This window comes from Oenanthe melanoleuca, chromosome 3 (assembly GCF_029582105.1).
Source record: "Oenanthe melanoleuca isolate GR-GAL-2019-014 chromosome 3, OMel1.0, whole genome shotgun sequence".
Classification (NCBI taxonomy): Eukaryota; Metazoa; Chordata; class Aves; order Passeriformes; family Muscicapidae; genus Oenanthe; species Oenanthe melanoleuca.
The window spans coordinates 103297325-103322985 of record NC_079336.1 but is presented as its reverse complement, the minus strand read 5'-3'; the positions used below and the strand labels follow the sequence as shown (position 1 = coordinate 103322985).

Genomic DNA, 25661 nt, shown 5'->3' with positions numbered 1-25661 from the left:
CTTGTCTGCTGTGCTTTCCTACTCAGCCAATTACACCACTCCCAATTTTCTATACTTAAAAAAATTCTGCCTCTCTATTTGTCTCTTCCCAACCTAGAAGAATCTTAATCTATATAATTCTAGACCAGTCTCCTTGTCCTTAGATGGATTTAAACCCCCAAAAATGAATTAAAAAATTATATATTTTCATGTTCAACTTTCTCTTCACTCTGCAAAAATCAATAAAACCCTTTTGAGATGCAGAGGATGCAAATTAAAATTACATACCCCACTCGAGGGCACAGTAGGGATTTATACATTTGCAAATTATACTCTGTCTTCTTTTCTGTTACTTTTTAAAGACTGTTAAAATTCTATTTGCCTTCTTGCCATAGTTCACAGTCTCACTTCTTATGATTACATGTATCCTTCCTCAGCTGCAAAAATACTGAATTTAGAGCATGCTGCTGTTTGTGCATTCTTGGGACCATTTTCCTTTCCAATTAATTCCTTGGTTTTAATTTAGTGACCTGCATTTCTTTTTCTGATCTTTTGTCAACATTATACACACTACCAACAAGAAACTTCTGCAGTGTTTCTTGCTCAGACCTAATTTTTCAGCCACCTGGAGATCTGTATTGTCAACACATGCTGCCACTTATTTCTCCTCAGCCCTTTTTCCACCCCACTGATGAAAACATGAGAGCACACATCCAAAAAGTGATCCCTGGGGGACTCCATTCCCTGCATGTCCCTTGCTACCTTTTCAATTTGTAACTCTAATTTCTCTGACATAAAGGCCAACATAAGCAGCAGCCCAGAGTTACCCAGCAACTTGATATTTGGCTTCCTTTAAAAATCTTAAGTAAATACCCCTTGTGACATGTTAATCCACAATTAACTAGCTTTAAAAAATTTATGCTGGCATCTCAAATCAAAATAGTTTCTCAGTGGCCTGCCACACAGTAAGTTTTCCTTCCAGGCACAAATCTACTGGTGCAACATAGAGACGTGTGGCACAGAAAGGCTATAGGTGAAATTCAGAGAGAATGGATGTTTTACCAAAGAGTTTTACTCATCTAGGATTTCATCAGCTTCTTGGAAACCAAAAGTACAATCAGGACATGCAACTTTTGGGTGTTGATCCTCTGCTTAGCTGGTTTCAAGTAAGATACTGCAGCAAGAGAATTCCTTGCAGCAAGAATTTGATGGCAAGGAAGTCAACAGGAGTGATGGCAATGCAGCAAAGTCCGCTTTGAGTACAATACCTCTTAGATTTCCATTTTTTATAATTATCCATAATATTTCAAAACTCTTCCCTAATGAGGAACTCTTCCAAAATGCCTCTAGTTTTTCAAATGGAGAAACCAACTCTGACAACAAATCTCAGAGTGCTATTAGAGTGGACATCAGTATAAAATACTGAATATAAGGGACACAATTTAAATTGAAATAGCTTCCTGTAATAATAATACAAACTCATCTTGAAGTCTATTAAATACACTTTTGGCAACACCTTTACAACAATAGTTACAAAATATACTTGAATCAGCAAAGAAAAAATAAATGCAGCATGAATAATACTTAAATATTTGTTCACACTACTGTTAAAATTAGAGATAATTTTTCATTGTATTGAGGTCCTGCAGCCCTTGGAACTGTGCTAATTGGCATGAGCCAGATTTGCACCAAGGGAGGGTGAAGAATTGAACAGCACAGAGTGCCACAGTACCAAACCTGTGTGCTGGCCCTGAATAACTCACCAGCAAAGGGGTAACCACATGTGTGAGGTGAGTGGAGCTGTATCAAGGAAACTGAGCCCCAAGAATCCATGTTTTCATGCAAGTCTGTTCCACAGAGATCACAAGCTCTAATTAAATATTCTCCTGCAACTATGGCCACTTCCAATACAGCTGCAGTAGGTGCAGACAGGTATATCCTGGAAATAAAACTACTGGGACAACAATAACATCTTCATCTTTAAATATAAGTTCCCTGCCAGGAATAAAATCTGATCCAGAGGTGGATGAAACTTTATGTATGTTTCTGGATCAGATTTTATCAAGTTGTTTTATACAACCTATTAAAAAAAACAAGGCAAGCTGACTGATCTCCACAGTGCTTCCCATACAGATATGTATATGAAGAGAGAGGTGTTGACAACTGAGAACCAAGTGACAGCCATGTTTGCTCAATATCTGACAGACCTACAAGATGACAGTGAAACCTTAAGCAAATTAGGACAACACGCTCCTACAGCAAAAAACTGATGGGAGAACAGACAAAATTGCTAATGCAACATCAGATTGCTTGCAGACAGTTTGGTTCTAAATAGATGTTTGCTCCCCAGCTTTGAAGAGCATCTGGGACAGGACCCTAAATGTAGATGATTTTAGATGTCCTAGGATGTGTGAGACAGCCAGATAAGGAAGAATATAAATATCTACATAAATAATGACATGAATGAGTGCCAGGATCTAGAGAGGCTGTAGCCTGGAGCAGAAGCTGAAGGTGGGTAGTACAGGATTCCATTTCAGCCAAGGGAAGGGTATGGTCCAGCTGAATCCCACTCAGCACTTGCCACTGGGTAGTCACAACCTGAAGTGCCTGGTGTGCAGTTCTGTCCCCTATAGATCATTGTCACCAGAGGGCTGGGTCCCAAATAGTAAAACTGTCAGGTTCCATGCAAACCCACCAGGCTGCCACAATTACCACACTGTCCCAAAATCACTCAGGAATCCATTAGACACTGGAGGAATCTGGGTGATTGTTCCCAGGAGAAAATAAATTAAATTGTAATTATGAAAGCAGAAGTTCCCTATAATGGATATACTATTGACACAAATTTAGATTACTTCATAAATCTGCCCACTTACTTGCAATTATATCCTTCAATTTAAATGAATGATTTCTTCTCTGTAACAACACATTTCAGATCTTATAAGCTCAAGTTTCTAAACCAGAAGCCAAAAATAGCTACATGGGGAATTCATAGATTACTGGGCTATAAAGACAAGACTTAAATTAAAAATAGCTGTGAAACTTATAGGTTCTAGAAGGTGCTAAAAGGAAGGTCACTGCCTCTTGCAAAGTGACAAAGCCACAAGAAAGTGGCTCCAACACAAACTGCAAGCAGCAACCCAGCCAAAAAAGCTTTGGTTCTTATTAGTGTGCCTGCAGAATCCTTGTTTGGACTATTGATTTCTACTGAAGTTTCAAGAAAAAATACACACCTGGTAGTAACACAATCAATAAGGACTAGGAGTAAAATTTCCAGGACTGTCCAGAAGGTTTAGGAAATATAGGACACCCTTAAAATAACTTAGGAAACCATGTACTCTTGAACATGTAGAGATTTAGGATTTAACAATTCAGAAACTCTAAAAAGTTCACTCCCTGTAAACAGTATTAAATGCTGCTTGTTCTGCTGCTTGTGGTTTGTTTGAAGGTTGGGTCTTCACCCCAGTTTTCACAAGCACCAGGAAATAGCTTTCCATTTGTTAATGAACTGTCATCTAATTGCTGACTGAAAACTTGCAGCCTTTCTACAGGCACAAAGGTCAGAAAAGTCAGGATCTTCACCTTCCAGACTTTTCAGCTGAACACAAACTCCAACATATTCATCTTGCAGCAATTCTTTCAGCATCAAATAAACAACTCCTGCAATGCTGACTATGACATTAATAGTGGGAAAATACAGATGTAAATGACAAACACATTAGAAATATATAGAAATGTTGTTATGTAATGAGGAAAACAATACCCATACTGTATAATTTCTAGACTAACACTTTATTCTGATGCTAAAATGATGCTTTTGATTGCAATATAGGAAGTTGGGAGGATATAGAAGAGTTATTCATAAACAGCACTCAGGAAGAACATTCAACAGTGGCAAGAAGAAATATGAACTCAGAAAGTACACATTTAATCTCAGTTTTGTGTTTATTCAGATATTCATATTAATTTAATAAGTGTCTTATCTGATATATCAGAAATTCTAGCCCTGCACACCTTACAAGCAACATGCAGTCCAGCAGCAATGACTGTTTAATTTCAACTATTAAGAAACTGCCTGCTGTGTGCAATTTTTGCAAAACCTACAGAAAACATCAGCATGTGTTTTCATCTTGCATGCATTTAGTCCAGCAGGTAGAAATGCACATTGCAGAATGGTCACACCACAGTGTTTTTAAAAGAAAAGCCACATGTAACTCTTTGTAGCACAGATGCTTAGACTAATGTACATAGACTCAGGACAAAACCCAGTAGCAAACCATGAAAATGCAATCTGATGAAAGGGAGAAAAAGAGTAAAAAACACAATTCTGAGCTTCAAGGTTCATAAATAGCAATGTGAACCATAACAGCTACTACCCAATACCAAATAACCAAGGCACTTACATCAAACAGTATGTGAGGGATAAAAAAAATGCACAGCAAACTCTTTTCTCAATGGCTTTACATTTGTACATTTCAAATAGTAAGAAACACTAGGAAGAAAAAGCAACATGATTGTCTCATACAGCTGTTATTCTGCTATTACTCCCAGAAACTTCAAAGTGACTCAACCTAAGTAGGAAGGCATGAGGGCAAAGATGGATCTTAATAATTTTAAATTATTAAAGACAAAACAATGTTATTCACTACCCAGATTGATACTGACAAACACCAAAAGGTTATTTCCTAACCTTACAGCAATTACAGAGCAGAAAGCCAGGCATGTGGGATCAGAGAGAAGTGGATGAAACTCCTGGGTTACAGCAATCCCCACGTAGTTTGTGGTGCCAAGTTGCAGCAAATGTTTGCTACCAATTCCAAAGCTTAGGGTAAGTTACAGGATTCACACTGCTTGGCCACATCAGAATATCTCCTGATCATCCAAATCCTATGGCTTTGGCTTTAAAAATAAACAAACAAACAAGATGGTGATGAGGTGGTATCACTTCAAAGGCTGCCAGTTTCTGCACCATCATCACTGGTGATGATCTGAAATATGGGAAGCTACTTCCAGGAGTGAGCTGGAATTTAGAAATTAATCCTCTGGATATCACACACAGTTTTGATATAAAACTGTTTATTGGGATGAAGACTGTGACAGTGTAAAGATTCTCAAGATGTGCTAAGTAGATTGCTAGTGATTTTGACCAGTGTGGATTCAGAGTTAATATCCACATGATGCAATCCACCAACTCCTACATATTTCCTACACAGTGACTTTGCACCAGAAAATGTTTTAATTAGCTATCAGATTCCTCTTCATGCAAAATTCCCTTGTGAAGAAAATGCTTTATCTTCTGTACTAACTAGCACAATGAATCCTCATTGGATCCCAGACCTTTCCCCATTATATGGCACAACAGCTTCAAACAGGGCCAGGATTTTGCACAGATTTAATAATGACTTTAATAATGAGACACACATTCCCTGTCAGAATGGACAGTGGCCATGGATGCTGGATCATGCCAAATACATTGCAAGCTTAAATCCCATTCAGCAGCAGTCTCAGGCCATCCTTCATTCCTAAGATTACAGCACCAGTTTGGAAAAAGGCTTCTGGAAGTTACAGCACATCCCTTGTTAAGGAAGGACAAATGTATTCACACTTACTACCTGAAAGCTGCATATCATTAGGATAATTTGCACATTATTTTCCTGATTCTGAGAGTTATGCACAAGTTAATCTGAAACTGTGTGCCTTCCAAGACATTCCTATGATTGCAAGGAGTAACTTATCATATTTCAAAAACCTGATGAAAGAGAAAGTCATTGCCAGTTTTGTAAATGCAATCAGTTTAGCTGGATTTATGCTACCTCCTCCAAGGTAATTAACTACTTGAAAATTGTGTTTAAATACAAATATCTTGACATACCACAGAAGGAGAGGAGAGAGAGATAAGAAATTCCATAACAAAAAAAACCCAATGGGGAAAGCAGAATTGCTCATGAACAGATGAGAAAGAGGCAATCAAATTTATGCTGCTAGCTTGACAGATAGGGGCATTAAAGACTAGGAAGATGACCATCTGGGTAGGATAAGAATTCTTATCTGCTGGTAAGAATCCAGCATCAAAAGAGAGCCCTAGGGTGAAAAAAGAATCAGAATAAATTCAGTTAAGGCATAGCACACAGGTTTGTAGGACAGAAGATTTTGAGGAAGGTGAAGACAATACCCATCCTATGAACACATCAAGGAAATGAACAGCTTGACACCTTCAAACACAACAAAAGATGTTTTAGGCAAGAAGACAAAAACTCATTTAACCAATCATTAGGTAACTTGGTAGCAGTGACCATGGCTAATTAAAGTCAGGTGTCCTACACCAAAGGCAGCATCACAACTGGTACATGTGATCAAATCACTGCAACATTCAATTTAACAACATGACAAGGACTGCCAACCCACCTATCATCAAAGTGTCCTCAGAGAACCCCAGTCTGGAGTAACCCAGATTCACCAAGTTGAGCCCTAATGCAGAAAAGCTACACTGTTTAACCAGTGACAACCAATTACTTTTTTATTTTTCACCTAAAAATCTACAGAAGCAGTAACATCCTGCTCTAGCTATTTTTTTTTTTTTTTTTTTTGTTGGAAAACTATCAGGAAAAGGCAGTTTCAATCTGTTATGGTTGTGCCCACTCCTACACCTATGAGAAACTCACAACTGGATGCCTCCAGGTACAACAGTTCTGCAAGAGGCTCTCTCCTCTTCCCACCAATTTCAATTTCTGCCTACTGGAAAAGATGATCTTGGCCTATATAGACTTCTTAATGGCTATTTAATTGTTATGATGTTAATTAACTATTATTAAATTGACTAATTAAATCAGAGCTAAAAAAATTTCACTTCAATTGCTTGAAGATCAATAAAAATAATCTAGAAATTAATTGATGCTTTTTTTAAAAAGTGCATTATACATTGAAATGCTCTTCATAAGTTGTCCCAGTAATTATCCAAGTCACAGCACTGAACATCTGAACCTTCTGTAACTATCCAGGTTTGCAAAAACAGCCTTAAATAAATTCTCTTCTCAGATTTTACAGCAGTCTAGATGGATACAGACAAAAAGGGAAGTCCTCACCCCACCAGGTACTGATTTTCACCAGTGGGTCAATGTCTACCTTGAGGTAAACACCTAGAGCCTGTGGTTCCTGGCTGAAAAGACAAGGGCTAGGAAAAAGAAACACCTGAGAAATTCAAGAGGCAAAAATCCAGTGCAAGAATACTGAGGTAAAGGGAGACTGAAGTATTTTGTTGTTTCAGCAAAGGAAGACACCTTTTCACATGCAAAGCAAAAAGTGAGTTGAGTTAGCCTTTGCATTTGAACAGTCTTAACCTTTTTCTTTTTTTTTTCTAAGAAAGCAATGTTCTACTCCCTCATGTCACCCCTCTGTCTGCAAGAACCATCTACCAAAGCTTTTGAGCTCACAGAAAAATTCCAATCAGATCTGATGAGGCCCTTCCTGATATCAACTCTTCTAAAAGCTTCAGGAAAATGTGACCTTGGTAGCACAAAGGGATCCAAATCCCTGAACTGAAGGGCAGACATCAATAACTTGGCTCTTCAGCCATTCTTGGAGTGAATTACACAAGCACAGTTGTAATAACCCATGAACCAGCACCTGCTTAGGTCTGAACAAGGTTCAGCACATTCTGCTTCTTGCTATTCTGCAAAGCAAGGATGGGATAGGCAAGCTGGGATGCTCCAGGGTGGTGGAAGATGCTGGATATGTAACAACATGAAATCACTGCTTATGGAAAAAAATGCTTACAGGCATTTCACAAGTCTTTCCCTTACCTCCTTTGTTATTTCTTCCCAAATTGCTGTGGGGCAAATTGGAAGACAATACTCAAAACATTGCTGTGCTTTGGAAGTAATTTCAGGAGACACTATTGTGTATTAACTCAAAGTTTTTATTTATACTGATCATAAAAATCAAGGGACTGAGGAAAAGCAGGAAATGGAACAGCAGAATCACACATTTCAGGAGAGCAGGACTGTGCCCAGAAGTAGCAGATATTGCTACTTTAATAAGCAATATTAAAAGTAAAAGGAGTTGGAGAAAAAAACCATCCATCTCTTAAGAAACTCATGTTAAAGATAAAAGGACAAACTATTCTAGAGCTACTAAGCAGTGATAATGCAGGTCTCAGCTGAAGGGTACATCCAGCTTCAGACACTGCTTTTTGAGAAAGAAGAGGTGAACCAGAAGAACAGAATGGGAAAAGAAGCATAAAGTCTGGTCAAGCATGTAATGAGGAAAAAATGAAAAAATTTGAATTGTCCAGTTTAAAGAGAAAACCCTAATGACTGGCAGCCTAAGAGTCTTCAAATGTGTAAAAGATAACTGCAAAAGAAAGACAGTAATCTGTGCTCAGTATATCAGCATGTAATCAATATGCTTAAATTACAGCCAAAGCAATCTAAATCAGATATTAGAGATAGTATCTGTACTGATAAAAACAGCTGAATGTGAATCTAGAGAAATGGAGGTGTTTAAGATGGACATAAACCTCTGGCAGGGACATTTTATGTGAAGTCAAAGCTAATATTGTCTAGCAGAAGACAGCAGAAAGCAGTGCTGTCAGTCTTAACCAAGCCCCAAAACACATCCTGTGAGCTAAAATAGCCTTCAAGAATATTCCAGCAAAAAACCAGCCTTGGCTAGAACTGATTTGCAGAAATGGACTAAATAACATCTCCAAATACTTTAAAGCCTCTTGTCCTATTTTCCTACTTACCTGCTGTTCATAAAGCTCACTGTGACATGAAATGTGGAACAGAAATGACTGAGAACTGCAAAAACAGCTGGTACAAATTTTCAGAGGGTGAAATGTAAGCAGATAGATCATAGATGCTGGAAGAAGGAAATTCTGCTTACAATTAAAATAAAATTAAAATTACTCTGGCTCTAGGCAACTATTGATGTTTGAGGAACTTAAATCTGTTCAGCCCACTTCACAAATCTGTGCAACAAAAAGTCCCCATAAACATTTTCCCCTCTTTTGTGGACAAAAAACCCCCAAATCCTTTTATCTTTACCTCATTAATTCTTTACTTATCCCCATTCTAGTAGATCAATCCTCTGACAGATATGATAATTTTTTTTTACTTTTCCTTAGGATAACACTTTGGTACACACATCTCTGCTCTAAATTTGGGAAGTACAGAGGTAGAGCAACAGTAGCTGGCAAAGCAAAGACTGGCAGGGTCAAATAGAAGGATGTAGAAACTCTGATGAAGAACACACTCTCCTGAGCCACCTGATATGTTTCAAGAGCAACAGAAGATGCCTAGACACCAATCTGATTTCTTGTCAGCACAATCCAAAAGGAATGTAGTTTCAAAGCCCATTAAAATGTAAAGATTTTAAAATACTGGTAGTCTCCTACTTTTGAAAGAAAGAAGTTGCTGCTTAAACTTATACATGATAGGCAAATAACAGTAAAACCTCACACAGATGATAAAGAAACCTTTTTCAGAAGACCTCGTGTTTCATCTCTCCCCTTCCACATCTGCAAAAAATAAAACCCCAGAAATACAAACCTGAGCATAAGAGAAATGTTGTGCCCTTCTAGAATGACTGCTACAAATGTATTTCTGCAAAGAGGCAAATAATGAGCAATGACAAAAGCTCCCAGTTGTTTCTCTCCACTGCAGTGGAGAGAGGTCTCAAATTTGTTCTGACAACTTTAGTTTGTCCAGGGACTCCCCTGAGAGGATGAACTACATACTCACAGCCTACCATCCAGCAGAGAAAAATATAATTTACTTGTGAAAAATGTCCACATATACAAAATGGTCCCAGTAGCATGTTTCATGGTAGAAATCAGTTCAACTACAATAGAGAAAAAACACCCAGCAAACTACCTGAGGTCCCATGGCAAAAACTCCTAGCAAAATGTGCCCAAGGAGACACTCCTGTAGGTAAATATTTAGAGATTTCAGACATAATGCTTTACAGTGAACTCTGAAACAATATTAGTATACTCTGATAAATTCTGATGTTATGTTCTCTCCTGGTCCACAGGGAAAGCTGGAAACTCCCCTCATACTCAATATGAAATTAATCATAATTAAGAAATTTTATGTGCCCATCCTGGCAGTTCCCTTATGGACTAAAGGAATAACATCAGCCTGTGTAAAAAAGTAAAAGTTGATACAAAATCAAGAATGGCAAGCAGGGCATGCAGAACAACCATCATAATTCAAAAATATTCCCCTCTGAGGATGAAATTCATACTCCACCCCTCTTTTTCCTTTATTTTCATGGATCAAATCTCTTAAAGCTGCTAGAAGATAGTAAGTATAATAAAATACTATTTGTACTTTCTATGCCATAATTTTTTGTCTGCATTCTGCTTAGGAGGAAGACAATGGAAGCCCTTAGAGAAGACTCAGGTAGAGCTGATCCCCAGCAGGGACTGACAAGGCAAATCCAAGATTTCCAAGTGGGGAATGCACTGTGAGCTCCAAAGAAAACAAGACTCGGTCCTTGGAATGCACAGCTGTGGGCACCAGCACAAGGAACTAGAGGAACTCTGAGAAATGATGAACCTTGCTTCCAGAAAAACATTTCTAGAGCTCTATGAGCTCTTGCTGTAGGAGAGAAGTGAATGAAAGGTTTCTCCTTTTGGATGAAGGCAGTTCAGACTACATCAGGCTCCTACATCAAGAGAACTACAAATGCAACAGATGGGGCAGGGAAGATATACAGGACGGAAAAATAATTATGCTTAAGGTTCAGATTATCATATAGTCTTGACTGGAATGGAATGTAAAATCTTTAAACTATCTTCACTCAGGTGCATCACACCATATAGGTTATTTACATTGAAACAGAACATAACCTCTGGGGGAATAAATCCATGCCAGGAATGAAAAATATTTGACACAGGCATTCCTGCACTGTCAGGAGAAAAGATGACAGACCACAGAATTTTGAAATATTTTTATTTTCTGTGGGAGCCATTCCAAAAATCTGACCACTTAGTTTGCAAAGCGGAGTGGAATTATTTTGAAATTCCATATATGTCCCTTTGTCTCTGTAGAGAACTTGAGTTAAGTGCTAACAACTTTTTCCCATTACAAATCTCAGTGGAATAACGTGGAAGTCTTGCATTCCTACACAAACCCCTACAATTCTACCCTCATTTCCTAAGATCCATCACAGCCCTCAAACCTGTTGGTACCACATTTTCTTGAAAACGGAGCTAGAAAGAAAAATTTTTAAAAGGTAAATACACCTTTGAAGAATGTATGGCAAAATGGATGAAAGCACTATTACAGACTCAGACAAACTGAAGAAAAGTATTGCAAGCAGTCACAGAGGAGCTTGTGCTAGGATTTTCCTAATGGGAGTACAGAATAGGGCAGGCAGTAGCTGTTCTACTGTTCTTCTGTTTTAACTAAACATTCGGTCAGCACTAAAGTATTTAATTTCTGAGTACTGCACGCTAGTCAGGACACGTGCTAGCTGTGAAATTATTTGTGGTTCTGCAGCTATTCACTTCCCAGTCCTATTTCTTTGCTATTTATGAAAAGAAGAGAAGGAGAAGAGAGAGAAGGAGAAGGAGAAAGAGAAGGAGAAGAGAGAGAAGGAGAAGAGAAAGAAGGAGAAGAGAAAGAAGGAGAAGAGAGAGAAGGAGAAGAGAAAGAAGGAGAAGAGAAAGAAGGAGAAGAGAAAGAAGGAGAAGAGAAAGAAGGAGAAGAGAAAGAAGGAGAAGAGAAAGAAGGAGAAGAGAAAGAAGGAGAAGAGAAAGAAGGAGAAGAGAAAGAAGGAGAAGAGAAAGAAGGAGAAGAGAAAGAAGGAGAAGAGAAGACTCCCTTAAGACCGCAATTGCTTACAGGTTGTCCATCTTCCCCTCCTTGAACCGCTCCTCCCTGCGCATCCTCGCCGTCATCCTGGCTGAGACTCAACCCATGCACCTTTCACCTCCTCCCGGCTTTCCCTCGGTAGCCCGGGGCTACCCCGGCACCCCCGGCGCGCCCTGACCCAGTTCTCAGAGCGCATTCTGGCGCCGCGGGCATCTCCTCCTCCCGAGCGCAGCAGGCACAGGGCGCTGGGGCACAGCCGGCTCAGCCCGGAGAGCCGGACGCGCCGGTCCGGCCGCTGCTCCCTCCTTCCAGCCCTCGGCACCCCGGGAGATCTTTGTCCTGCCAGCACAGGCTGCGCTGAGCTGGGCTCCAGAGCGAGCAGGAGGTACAGCAGTGCCTTGTCCCCGCTACTGCCACCTGAGTATTCCAAATGATGGTAAAAACATCTTTTGTTTGAGGTGGATTTACCCTTTGTTCTGAGTCATAAAAACCCCTTTCACCTTACTTGCTCTTTGCCTTCTTAGTTATTCAGTAAGACTGGCTCAGCAATTCTTTTCTTCTATATCAAAACTTGCTATCATTTCTATTCCTTCTCCAGATTTTACATTCAAAGATCTTTCTGTTCTACATACATATCTGTGAGACCTTCCTGTCAAATCCTTATCCTTTCCACACATTTCCAAGTGTGTCTTTCTCAGGTGTGGAAGTGGGACCTACACCAAAGTTTATAGTTGTTTATAGTTGGAACCTGCTTATGACATAAGCAGCTTTGTATCCAGCTGATGGTCGCCCTTAATATGAAACCAACCAGCATCAGGTAAATTAGGTACCAGGTAGCTTGAGAATTAATTTTCCTAATGCAAAAGTGACCAGTATCCATACATAAAAAGCTGCTATTTCTGGCAGCTTTTGTGATGTCCTTCCCTTTCAGAGCCTTGCATGTGTATGCATTTTTTTATTCCTCCCATCTCCCCTACCCAACTGAATTCTCTTTTCAAAACTCAGAATGTTTCAATGCACTGCTAATGTTCTTCCTACTCAACTGTTAAAACACTGTTGTTCAAGAGCTCTGCTAAACCTTACCTGTTGAACAATATGGACTGAAAAAACCCTCCAAAAACCACAAACACCTATTCAGTTTTGCAACTATCTGTTAGAAAATGTGAACAGATAAAGCACAGGTGTATCAGCTTGTTTTAACCATGGATAAATGAGGCTAATAAAGAAACAAGACTACAGCATCTGCTTCAAAAAATATTCCTTTATCCAATAGCATAGAAAGTAACATAGGTTCATTTGCCTCTACCACAAGTTTCAAGAAATTTTGTCAAAAGATTTTTCAGACTTGGCAAATCTTTTTATCATCATAATCTCATAGATAAAGCGGTTTCTATTCCAAGGAAGTGCAATTGGCAAATATGATTTGTTGCAGATGATTGGTGCCCATCTCTGCTACCTCTGCTGAAAATACAGTATTGCAAACCTTGCATGAATCCTGTGGAAAATGTCTTTTTGTTTTTGTTTTTTTTTTTTTTAGCCACACATCTAAGTGAGAATGTAGCACAGCCAAGAATGCCACACACTGTGCAGTAGTGAGTAAAGGAAGCCTTGAAATGCAGCCATAAACCAGGAAGATGTACAGGGCTGGAAAAAAGAAATATGGGAATAAGCAGCAAACAGTGAGTCTACTAACAAATTATTGTCAGTCAACCATGGTGGTTACTTATTGAGAAGTGTCAGAGTGCAGAGATGTTTTGATAAGCTTCTCCAGCAAAAAAAATTACTCAATAAAAAAAGGAAACTAAAGAACTCTCAAAGTATCTTCTGCCAGTCTTTATTTTAAAGGCACAAGCCTTCCTGGATATCTGGTTAAAAGCTGTTCAAAGTTTTTCCACACTATTCAAGTAATTCTGCGTGTAGCCCTGTAAAATAAAATATTCTCATCATGTTCATGTTAATTTCAAGGCAGAAGTACTCCAAGCCCTCTAAAATGCCTGCCCATCAGCCTCCAGCCTGAGCTGACACAAATTACCTGTCACAGAGTGAGAGGTTTGCATTTCTGTCTTTGAGCTGCTGTCCTGAAATACAGCTCCAACGAGAATGCTGTTGCTGAGCAGGTGAGATACCTGAGCACAGGAGGTGAACTGGAATCACACAGCCCTTGAGAACCAGAGAAACACCAGCCAGACAACAACAAAGATTTTGGAACTGCTTCCTTTTGGATCAGGCTGCTCTGAAGATGAAGAACTGATGCCTGACTGGGTTAGAAGGGAATTATGGAAAAACAATAACGTTTAACATGAACTCAAGTTTCATCTGTAGATGGACTGGTGGAACAGACATGTCCCATGAGAAATGACACCAAAACACACTTCATGCTGACTTAGTAGCATCAACTAGAACATGAGACAGGACAACTGCTTTATACAACACTGATGACAAATCACTGGTATTTGAAAGTGTCAGACTTGGATAAAAATCCCTGTGAATAAAGGTACCCTTAATAGACACTGATCCCATGTGTACCAAGTATTTTACAAGTAGAGAACAAAATAAAATGTCTTTATCTCAGAAAGTTTGCAGACTAAACAAATTCCAGAGAAATGCAATGATAAGATACACACCGTGCAGAAATGGGTTGGAGCAGAAGTAAACAGAGCAGTGTGAGCTCTGGGAATAATAAATACTGGGGGGTTTTTATGTGTCTCATGTTGGCTTTCATGTAAAATAAAGGAACACTTTGACAGAAGCTTCTTTCTTATTTGGAACATTGGTCAAATCTCCTTCCTGCTGCAGACTGCCCAGGTAACTGGAATAATGAGCTCACACTGCTGCTTCTATTATTTCAGCAGAGAAGATGCCAGGCCCTTCCCCTGTGTCCAAAAGCCTGCCTAAAGCAAAGAGTGGACGATATGGAAATGGTCCACAAGTTCACAAAGTGTTAAGGAGTTGACAGACAGATAGCAAAACTAAATAAGTTCTGTTTCTTTAGGAAACCAGCCAAGATTTTATAATGCTACCATGCTAAAAGCTCAAACTATGTAGGTGGGGTTTTTCTCCCTCATATAACACTCTTCTCTCCAGTCACATACAATTCTGACACCTATAAATTGTTCAGTGGGGAATAAAAACAATACCTAGTGGAGGTTTTAAGAATCTGCACAACCTGCCATTGATTGAAATTTTGTTTCCTGTAGATGTTAACATCTTTATAACAAAATCACAAGCTTACAAGCTCCTCAGCAGGTGTGCATTGAAACAAGTCAAAAAAGTCCAAGTCTCTGATAATGATCCCAAAAAACCAGACTGAAATCATGCTTCAATTTACTTAAAGAAACCCATGTGATTCTCAGCCCACATGCAAGAATTCTAAAGGTCTTTGGTTATACTGCATCACAAATATAAAAATCTACTAATATTACCTTATCTCTGCAAATTTTAAGATATTTCTACCTATTGATAGGTAAAGCTAATTTTTAGCTTCTGACTTGCTTGATTCAATTACACTGTGGTGGAAGCATAAAGAAGTTAATACAAGATTTTCAAAAGTGTAAATGAATGGGTACTTTGGGTTGGGGATGAGGTGGACAAACAACAGTCTCCCTGAAGCCCTCCTTGATCCTGAGTATCTTTGGCTCAAGACAGTCATAGTGTGCACAGTTTTATTTCTTTACCTTTCACTAGTGAGTAAGAGATGCAAGGAGGTCAATTAATTCCTCTTCAGGGAGGTAATAAATTTCACCTCTTCTTGGACAATAGGTTCAACCCAAGGGGAAACCAGATTTTATTAAAGCTGCTCCTCCATTCCCAAAGCACAAGTCTCCTGTCCCAGGGCACAACCTCATAATTATTTTGCTAACTTGCTCATAGCACATCCAACATTTCACACTGTGCACATCAACAAACCAGTTCCATTAAGAAAAATCTGAAAATATGTGGAATTGAAACATTTTCTAACCCTTGAAAACAGATTTTGAGAAAAAGCAATTTTACTTGGCATAATTAGCAGCATATTTGACTCAGAATGAAAAACAAAAATACTAACTTTTTTCCTTAAGAATTGTGGATTTTGACAAACACACATTTTTGTTTTGGAATCTGTACTTTCTTCTTGGTTATGGGTAAGAAACAGATTTAGGAAGCAAAGGTTCTTAGTTCAACCTGAAAAGACACTGCTAAAATATGTATTGAGAGCCAAAAAGTAACAATAGACAAATTTTGCCCACATGGGATTCTTCCCAGATCATTTGATAAAGTAATTTCTTGTTTGAAATAAAACTGAGTTTTACAGAGAGAGAAATGAGAATCTGCTTTGTAACACCCATTACTAGTTATTTACCCACACATGCACCAATCCAGTACTTAAATGCTTATTTTCCCACAAGTTTTTTTGTAACCTAAAGCAAGTGGAAATAAACCAAGGATAAGGCCCAGGGGCTGGATGATTGTGATTAGAAGATAGGAAAAAGGATGGAGATTGCATCAAAACAGTTTGAACAGAGTTTTGTTTCATTTCTGGTCAGAATAGAGCAATCAAAAGCCAAGAAGATTTCCCCTTCAAGATTAACACACCCTTTTATCTGCTAGAACCTCCCAGACATTTTACCACCCACATATGCAAACAAACAAGCTTATATAACTTTATATAAGTGTTGTGAAGAAAATATTGCACAGGGGAGCAATTTATAAAGACCCTTTTCTAAAGAAGAGATGACTTCAAGAGACTTGCAGACACATATTTTGTGCCAAAGTAAAACATTCCCTCTGAGCATGACTGATGTCAAGAGACTGTTGGTAGTTCAAAAGCTGAAACTCAGAAACCTGCATGAATGTGATCTCAAAAAGCAGAGAAAACATGATTTTTCAAATGCTTTCAAAAATGCTGTTCACTTTGAATGTTTTTTTTTTTTTTTTTTTTTTTTGTTTGGTGTTGGGATCTGAAGTTTGGAGGCTGAGCAGCAGGAAATGCATTCAGTCAGATCACAGGGCTGGGATTCTTTTAGGGAATGGCTGACAGTGAGTACAGTGTGACAGCCAGAGGTGGTCTTAAATTGATTTCTCAGGTTGTATTTCCTGACCTCCAAGGTCTCATGTAAATCCCTCCAGTCACATGGCTGCTAGGACTGGGTGAAAACGTGTGTCCTGCCCTCTCCAGGCTGCAGGGTGGCTGATCTTTACAGATCTCCCCCACAACGAGAACCTGGAGCAGCTCACCTTGACCTGCAGGAAGCGACACAGGGGAAGAAATGTTCCTCTCAGAAGACAATCAAAGCTTTGTGGAAAACACAAGGAATGGGCAGGAAATGGAGATTCCAAGCTAGATTGAGGCATTCTCCTGCAGAACAGCCCTGGGAAGCTCAAGAAGATACAAATTGCTGTGATTCCAGCTTTGGGCTGTGAGATCAGGCAGGCTGAAGTCTCAGAGAGCTGCATGTGAGTCACAGGGGGAGATGCACAGCAGCTCTTCAGGCCATGAGAACCAGCAGCAGCAACAGGGAAGCAGAAACTCAAATGGAAATTCCTGGAGGAAGCAGAGTGCAGCGTTGTATCAGCTGAAATGGTGACAAGTCTCAGCTCTGCATCTCAGTTTTGTCTTTCCATATTTCTTTTTTAGGTGAATAAATCCTCATGTCTTGGTAGGCTGATGGAGAAGACCAGATTTTTGGAAGAGGGGGAAATGACAGAGCACATGCCTTTGCTTAATCAAATGAATGAAGGCAAGGATACAGATGAATGACTTCCAAAAAAAAAATCCTGAGGTGATCAGTAGAACAGATAAGGCATTGCTGTGTTCCATCTACACTGGATGTTCTAGAAATTCTAAATACTTCAGGTGGGAGAAAGACACCTGGCCAGAACAGGTTAAATGTTACTTTTTTCTGAAGACATGGGTGTACATAGGTGGCATCCACCCTGGAAATTCAGCTCTTCACCTCAAAGTTTTACACTAAAGGTATCTCACAGAATGTTCTGGTCATCTGTCTGAATTCATGTATCTTTAAGTGCAAAACACTTCAGTTCCTCTTCAGTCTGGCACAAAACACTGCTGCTCCTGCTGCCTGCTCTTCTTCTTAAGTGGCATTTTTCTTCCCAATTCCATATCCATCCCCCAATGACAGCTCTCTCAGACAATAGCCTCCCAAAATTCCTGGCTGGGTTGCTTTCTCAAAGTATTTTCTGTGGAAAAATTAGCTGCCAGGAATGGCAGGAATTCTCTGGCTGAGCCACTGGTCATTGTAGGGAAATGTAATTTCCTGCTTTGCTGGATAATGCCACAGTCGTAGCCACAAGAAAAGTTACTTTTCTTTAAAAAAGAGAGTAAAAACCAAAAATCCACGAGGGAGTTCATATGTCTATTGGCAGAAGAAACAGAGCTGCACATCATGATGAATGAGGATCTTTATGGTTGTCTTGTACCCTATAAATCAGGATTTGAAACACCAGTGCACACATGCAAAGAGCAAGCTATGAGAGAGGCAGTATGATGCTAAACATTTTTCTAGTGGCAAGTCAGATTTTATAGAAACTGTGGGAACATAACAGAAGATTGTTGAGGATAATTATAAAAGTGTTGAAGTGACCTGCAGCTGAGGTGTAGAAAAACACATATACCAGCTGTTGCTTAGCTTTGTGTGCTGGGTAAGTTCAATGTCTGTGTTTCAATAACAGACAATAGACAATAATAGACTTACAGGCACTCAACTGAACATGCTGGAGATTCCTTCCCTGTTGTGGGAAAGATTAAAGCAGGGAGGTAATCTACATCTGTGACAGCCCCTGAAATGCAGGTGAAAACAGCAGGTTCAGAGATCCTCTAGAAGGACCAAGCAAGAACTGAGTTCTCTGGTGTCCCTGCCCACGTGGCTGTGCCCAGGTGCTGCTTGGGGATCCCTAGTTTGACAAGGTAATGAAAATAAATTTTCTCTTTTAATTTCATTCAATGTTCTGTGGTCATCCCTGGATCCTGTATAAGCCAGCTGCACAGAGACCCAAACAGGCCCTAAGCAGCCATTATTTATCATTCTGCTCATTATTATTCATGAACTTCCTTCTGCAGTGGAGCACATCCAGCCACATCCCTCACTGACATCACGGGCAGAAGATGCATTTCACCTTTCTCGTTTCTGAAAGCCAGACTGCCACTTAAAGCTTGCAGAGGTAATTAATTCTCATGCTGAAGGGACTTAAATGGGCAGGCAATGGCACTAGCCATGCCATGGCTTTCTATTACTAATTACCTCTATTGAGCATGAATAAGCTGCTGGCCAGACAAATATTCATAGAAGCCCGACTGAGGTTCGGCATCAATTCCATCCATTTTTGGATCACTACTGCTGACTCACCACAGAAATGCTGCCTCCTTCCACTGAAAGGTCACAGACTCACTTTGACTGGATGCTCTCTGTTTCATCTTCGTGTTTAAAGGCAGGTGAACACCAACATCCCAGCAGGGCACTCAGAGTTTGGCCCAGCTGAGCCCTGAAAGGCTCCATATGTCCCACTGCTGTTACCATATCTTGATTCCCACTGCCCCTCCACACATATGAAACCCTCCCAGCCTGCAGGGCTGAACCATTAAAGTGTGAACCATTAACCACCACCCCTTGAGCTGATGATCCAGCCAGTTATTACCCATATAGTAGTCTGCCCATCAAGACCGTAACATCCCAAGCAGCACATGAGGGTGGTGTGGCCAGTGTCAAGGTGGGTGACATCCATCACTTCTCATACACAAATCTAGTCACTTCAGCATGGAACAGTCAGTCAAACATTATTTATCTCTGGTACATCTATGTTTGCTGTTCCCAATCACCTTCCTCTCTATGCTCCCAGGAGCAACCTCTGCTAGAAATGATCTGCTGTTCAAAGACAGGTGGGGTGCTTGTCTTCAGTTATCAGGGATCTTTGAGAGCTGGGAGCTTCCAAAGCTGACAGTGTGTGATATCACTGGGATATCACCTACCACACGTGAGTGCTTCCCTCCTGATCCCACGCCCTTGCATGGGCTGCCATTTCTCAAGAGATCCGTGACTCAACCTTCTTTCACTGCTGGTAGCTTGACAACACAGAGGCTGGGATGGCTTCAGTGGTGAAAGTTGAGGCACAGAAAGCACAGGGTACACCTTACCTGCAGCTGTGGTCACTAACTCATCCACCCCATTTGTTGATGGGAACATTTTCCTTGTTTTTTTCCATCTACCACTAATGTAGCAGTAAAAGCTGTTCTTGCTTTCCTTGATATTCCTTGAGAATGTTGACTCCAGGAGATCTTTGACTTCCCTAATGCCACTGCTACATTCACCCAGAACATTTCAAAATTCCTCTTTCAAAGGCCATTCCTGTTCCTATCTCTTGTATTCTACTTATTTTTGCACTGGAGCCATGGGTTATGTGTGTGTAGCTAAGCCAGTCTCCCAATACACTTACTTACATCCATGAGTAGAAGGATGAGCTGTTACTGTGCTAAGAGGAGGCTGACCTTAAAGACCTGACATGCTGAATCTTTCAAGCCAAAGTAAATTACTATCTGCTATTTCTGTCAGGGCTTTACCTTCCAAAATTTAATTACCTGAATTTAGAGATCTCCAGGTGTTAAGAGGGTAATGACTTTAGACCAACCTTATATACTGAGCTATGTGAAAAATCTCAGCCTTGCATGTAAAGTCTCATGCAAGGTGCTGGAAGCATTGCTACAAGAGTCAGAGACTGTTACATGTGCCCACAAAGTGGTGACACCTGGGCTGCAGAAAGATGTCCTCAGTGTTTCCTGCTTCCAATGCATTGAGCTCATCACATAGCAGGGCAGATGACAGAAACAAGGGCGTGGATCTGAGACCTGTCATTATTATCTGAGAGGGCAGGTGCAGAGCAACGCATTTCTCAGGCTTGAAACCAAGGAGAAAAGAAGGCAGCAGCTGAGGATGAGGATCTGTGCTGAAGCTGAAGCAACAGGTACAGTAATTGGCAGAGAATTTGACTGAAAACCAAATCTCAATTTTTTTCCTGTTGTCACTATAGCTCCGAAATCTGGAGGACAAATTGCAATTTCATTTTTCATGAACACATGCACAATGGAAAATGTCCAAAATCCTGAGCTGCTGCAAGTGAAACAGACTGGACTCAATGATGTTCCCTTTCAATTTGTTTTTACTCAAACCAATATCAAAATGTGAAGATATTTCAGAAAAAAAAGCCCTATTATGTTGGTAGATCATTACTGCTGCACAACTGGTGCTGCAAACAGCTTGATCAGCCTTAACCCTCTCTCCTCACTCTCCCCTTATTGCTTGACTCTGATTCTAGGAATTAGTTTATTTTTTTCCTACCAGACTCTAACATTTATATTGAGTATGCATCTAAAATGCCCTGCTTACACCAGGTTTGCAAAAACACTTGAAGTGTTGTCTGCATTTGTGGACAGAGAGAAAAGAAATTACAGGAGGCCTTTACAGCATACAAGAAAGTTACTGCCCTGAGAACAGTTGCATGACATATTCCTTTCATGACTCTCTAAACAATCAATGCTTTCTTTAAGATCTTCATTAGGCAATAAATGACATTATAGAGCAGAAAAGAGAGAAAAAAAAACAGGGTGCCAAGAGCATGGAAGGGACTGAGACAGGATGCTGGAATATGGAACCAAATAGCTAAGTAGAACAGCTAGGAGGAGGTTCAGATGTCACAGGACAGAGGTTAAACATAAACAGCTTCTGAATTTTAGATTCCCCAAATTTTGGAGACTATCACATTTTTGGGCCATCAGATAAGTGCAGCAGATGTTACTGGGTTGGATCTCATCCCAAGCTCTTTCTTGCTTTCAGACAGGAGCTTGAAAACCCTGGAAAAGCCTTTGTTGACTTCATGTTTCTACCAAGCCCTGCCATTCCCAGTGCAGAACATAAAAATAATGAGTTGGCAAATAGCTTTATAAAGTCTTGGAGGCTAAGGCATCCAAGGAAACAATCTACTGAAGAAATTGAACTGTTGCATGTGTTTTTTAGGGAAAAAAAATTTCCATTAGACAAACACATTTATTGTTTTAAAAATCCAGTGTCCCCTATTATTGGTACCCAATCAACAGCAATAAAAGAGCAAAGAAAGTATCACTAGGAAAATACCTTCTCCTGGCCATTACAGTTACATAAATAAATAGGTTAGCTACTGAATTGTGCTTTGGGTAAAGGCAAGTCCAAGCTATGGATTCTGGAAAAACATGAAGCATCTGCCTCTGTTAAAAGCATTAACAATGAGGATACATGGTCCATGACCCACCTCCCAAAGTTTAGGTCTTACTAAGGCCCAGCTTCCAAAGAATGCCAGGATGCAGCATGGCTGTGGGGACATGGTTAAGCCTGATGTCCATCAGTACATGGAGAGTCTGTGCTATCAGCTAGAATTGAGTGAATCAGAGTTAAAATAAACACAGAAGCGATCCAAACAAGCAGTCACACCCCAAAGCACTCCAGCACTTCCCCAAAAGCAGCAGCTTCTCTTCTGGTAGGATGCTCCACTGCTTCTTTATCACTCAGCTATGTCCTTTCTGCCCTTGGTATGCTACAGATTGCTAGAAGCAAAGAGAGCCTCCCTGCTCCCCCACATCTGATCATCCCTAATTACCTTTCCCACCCCATTAAACAAAACCCTTTCTTTAGAAACCTGGGGGGGTTTTGTGGTATCAGAATTGTTTCTCTACTTCTGTCAAGCACGCACAGACACACAAAATGTTCTTACATCATTAAGATGCAAAACACATTGTTCTTGAGCAAGTGTTTTCAAAAGCAATGTTTCCAAAGTCAGCATTTCCTGAAGCCAGTGCTTCCTAGGGGCTCCTTTGGATAAAAAAAAAAAAAGGTTTACATAGCTGATTTCTGCAAAGCCTGATGTTCCAGTCAGCCAATTGTGCAAAACTCTTGCTATAGGCTTAGGAGCCTCCACTGTGCCATTCTCTTGCTGCAGTCTCTGCACTAGCTGCCTCTCTCAAACCACAGCATCTCTCCCTCCTCCCCTCCTTGCAAAGCAGCACAGCTGTAACCTAGCCCAAAAGTTTTGGAACTATCACAAGTCTAGAACCATCATCACCAGTTACATCCCTTAAATACACCAGCACTATATTTCTGCTACATAAGGTGTTTAATGGTCAATTAATTTACTGCATGGGCAGTAAAAGTACAGAAATGAGTGTGCCAGAGTGTCAGGGGAAATAGGAGCAAGGTGGCAAAAGAGGAAGAAGGAAGAATGACTGGAATTAAGAGCAACCTGGAAGCCTTGCACAGGCTGCCATATTCCCAGCTGGTCAGATCCCAGCTGGCAAAGTGGGGAGCACGTCCCAGGAGGAGTGGCAAGCACAAGCACAGGGAGGGCCGTGGAGTCGCAGTATCTGCTGCTGTGAAACAGCATCAAGCACTGAGCAGGGTGAGGCAGCTGGGGCGGGGAAACAGACCAGACAGGAATGGGGAGATTCCTACCAGGAATGAGATTCCTGGTTCATTCAGGACTCTTGTCTGTTATTGTTTCCTTCTTTCCCAATCTGTGCTGGGAGCAGGAAGAAAGGGGAAATGGTATGTCATTCAGAGCACAGTGCTCGACCCGGACTTACCAAATCTGCCTTTGATAAGCACCCTGAACTTTCTAAGTCTCCATTTCCTCACCACTTCCTTCACCCCGGGATGGTATTTACAAGTGGCTCAGTGCTACTCTCAGGTGTCACACAGCAGGGTAAAACACCTCCTCCTCCAACCATGTGGTGCTTGTAAGACTTCACTAATCTTGAAAGTGCATTCACTAATATTTCTTCATTACTCTGCTAATATTTCTTTTTTTTTTTTTTTTTTTTTTTTTTTTGGCTCATCCTCAGTAATATTATTCATTACTTCTCTAGCTGTTTACTTTACTTCTCTTTTTTTATTAAGGAGGAAATCCTACTTAATGCCCTCCTGGGATTTCAAAATCACTCATTTGCAGCAGGTTAATAGTAACTGAATGGCAAATCTGTCACAAGCAGAAAGCAAAGGTCTGGAACACAGCTGAGGCAAATAGCTAATGTACAAAACGACAAGGAGGTGGATGTGATATGTAAGAGGACACTGAATTAGGTTTCTGGAAGCCAATCCAAGGAAGGTCTTTTTCAATCATTGCGCAAGATTTTTTGCTTTCCTCATCCAACAGAAGGCAGAGGTTGGGAAACACTCATCCCAGGGAGACACCTGAAGCCAGACAAGCATTGAGCCTGACACTGGGCGTGCCCTCGTTGGGGCGCTGAGGCGTGTGAGCGCCCCATTTAGAGAGAGATAGAAGATAGCAGCTTGTTCCTGAGCCAGCGGGTTCCTCAGCTCAGTCCTTGTCCGAAGCTGCCAGCAGGGATGGCCAGGTGAGCAGCCAGGCTCCAAAGGAACCTGCTCCATCCCCCCTGTCCCCACCGTGCTGCACACAGCCTTCCTACAGTCCCCTTTCTCCTAATGATCACATCAAGATCCAGAGTTGGGACATGGCAAGACAGACTGAGCTCCCAGTCAGGACAGGTACCACAGAGAGACAGCCTTTAAGATTTGGGCTCTTTTGCTAAAAGTATACTTTTAGATTTGTCATTTATACTTCAGGATGTTACGTGCCAACAGTTCGACAAAATATTCACGTATGTGAGAAGTGCTGCTTCAAAGAGAGCAGCCTTTGAAAATAAAATAAAATAAAATAAAATAAAATAAAATAAACTGGACTTTAAGCAGCACAAGGAGAGCAGGCATCAGTAAAGTTGGGGATCAGCTAAGCCACCCCTGTAGAAATGTAAACATCAGGAGAAGACAGCTTTCCTGCCTACGTATTTTTGTTGTTACACTTGTAAAGCAACAAATCACACTTTAAAAATTACTCCACGCACACACTTGAAGCTGACAAAACAGCTTTCCACTAGTGATTAACACATGGCAAAGCCAACTCCACCACGGGTTAAGCTCTAGAAGGAAGTTACTACATGTGTTTGTTGTTGTGTTTGACATGAACCAGAGGCTAAATCAATCCATGGGACCAACAGCACTTGCATGAGCGTTCCCAACTCTCTGTTAAAGCAGCATCAGGTCCCACCATTACCAAACTTAACACACAAGCTGTTCAATGGACACACCAAGACAACCATAAAAACAGCTTAATAAATAATGTTGCAACTACCTATTTGTCTTCAATATTGAGGCAATTAAGGTAAACAATTAAACCTTACCTTCATTCCTTTAGTGATTCCATTTTTCTTAGATATTCCACTTTTTAAGAGGTTATTCTGTTTCTGATGGTGATGATGGTGTAGGTGTCCATTGCAGACAGCACTGGGATTAGCCATCTGTTTAAATTAGTCAGATTCTCAGTTCTTAAGGGTGTCTCAGGTCTTTCTACTGTAAAAAAGGCAGTGGGATGAGAAGATAAAGTTCTTGGTTAAGGCCTGAAAGGTATCCAACTGGTCTGTCAGGATTTTCCAGGATGAGAGGAGGAACTATCTTTTGCAATATCTTCAAAACGTAAAACTTTCTTTCATACAGCTTCAGCCCCAGCAAGCTAGAATGCGAAACACATAGCAGGAGGTGTGCTCTTAAAATCTCTGAAAAATCCTGCTCATTGCTGGCTCTGGCATGAGCACGGCTCCTGTGAGTCAACAAGGCTGCTGCAGCTATCAAGAAGTGGGTGGATTCAGAGGCGGGGACACTTAAAGATATATTACCTCTTAAATACCTCCCAGGGAGAAACCTTGTTGCTTTTCTCCGAATTACTCTCAGTCTGGAGTGATGACACTCCTTATAAAACTGCCCAAACGTTTGGAACAGAGTAATCTGTAAAATTACATGGTTTGTTTTGCTAAGAGTGCATTAGCTGAAAACTACT

At 40.5% G+C, this 25661-nt stretch overlaps 1 protein-coding gene across 1 annotated transcript in view; it reads right to left on the bottom strand.

The window, feature by feature from the left end:
• The window catches only part of SPTLC3 (serine palmitoyltransferase long chain base subunit 3), a 75939-nt gene extending 50540 nt beyond the window's left edge, over positions 1–25399 (bottom strand). The window contains exon 1 of the mRNA XM_056487448.1: positions 25009–25399. Within this exon, the coding sequence (XP_056343423.1) occupies positions 25009–25125 (117 nt within the window). The 5' untranslated portion in view covers positions 25126–25399. The remainder of the gene's footprint in view (positions 1–25008) is intronic.
• Positions 25400–25661: the final 262 nt, after the last annotated feature.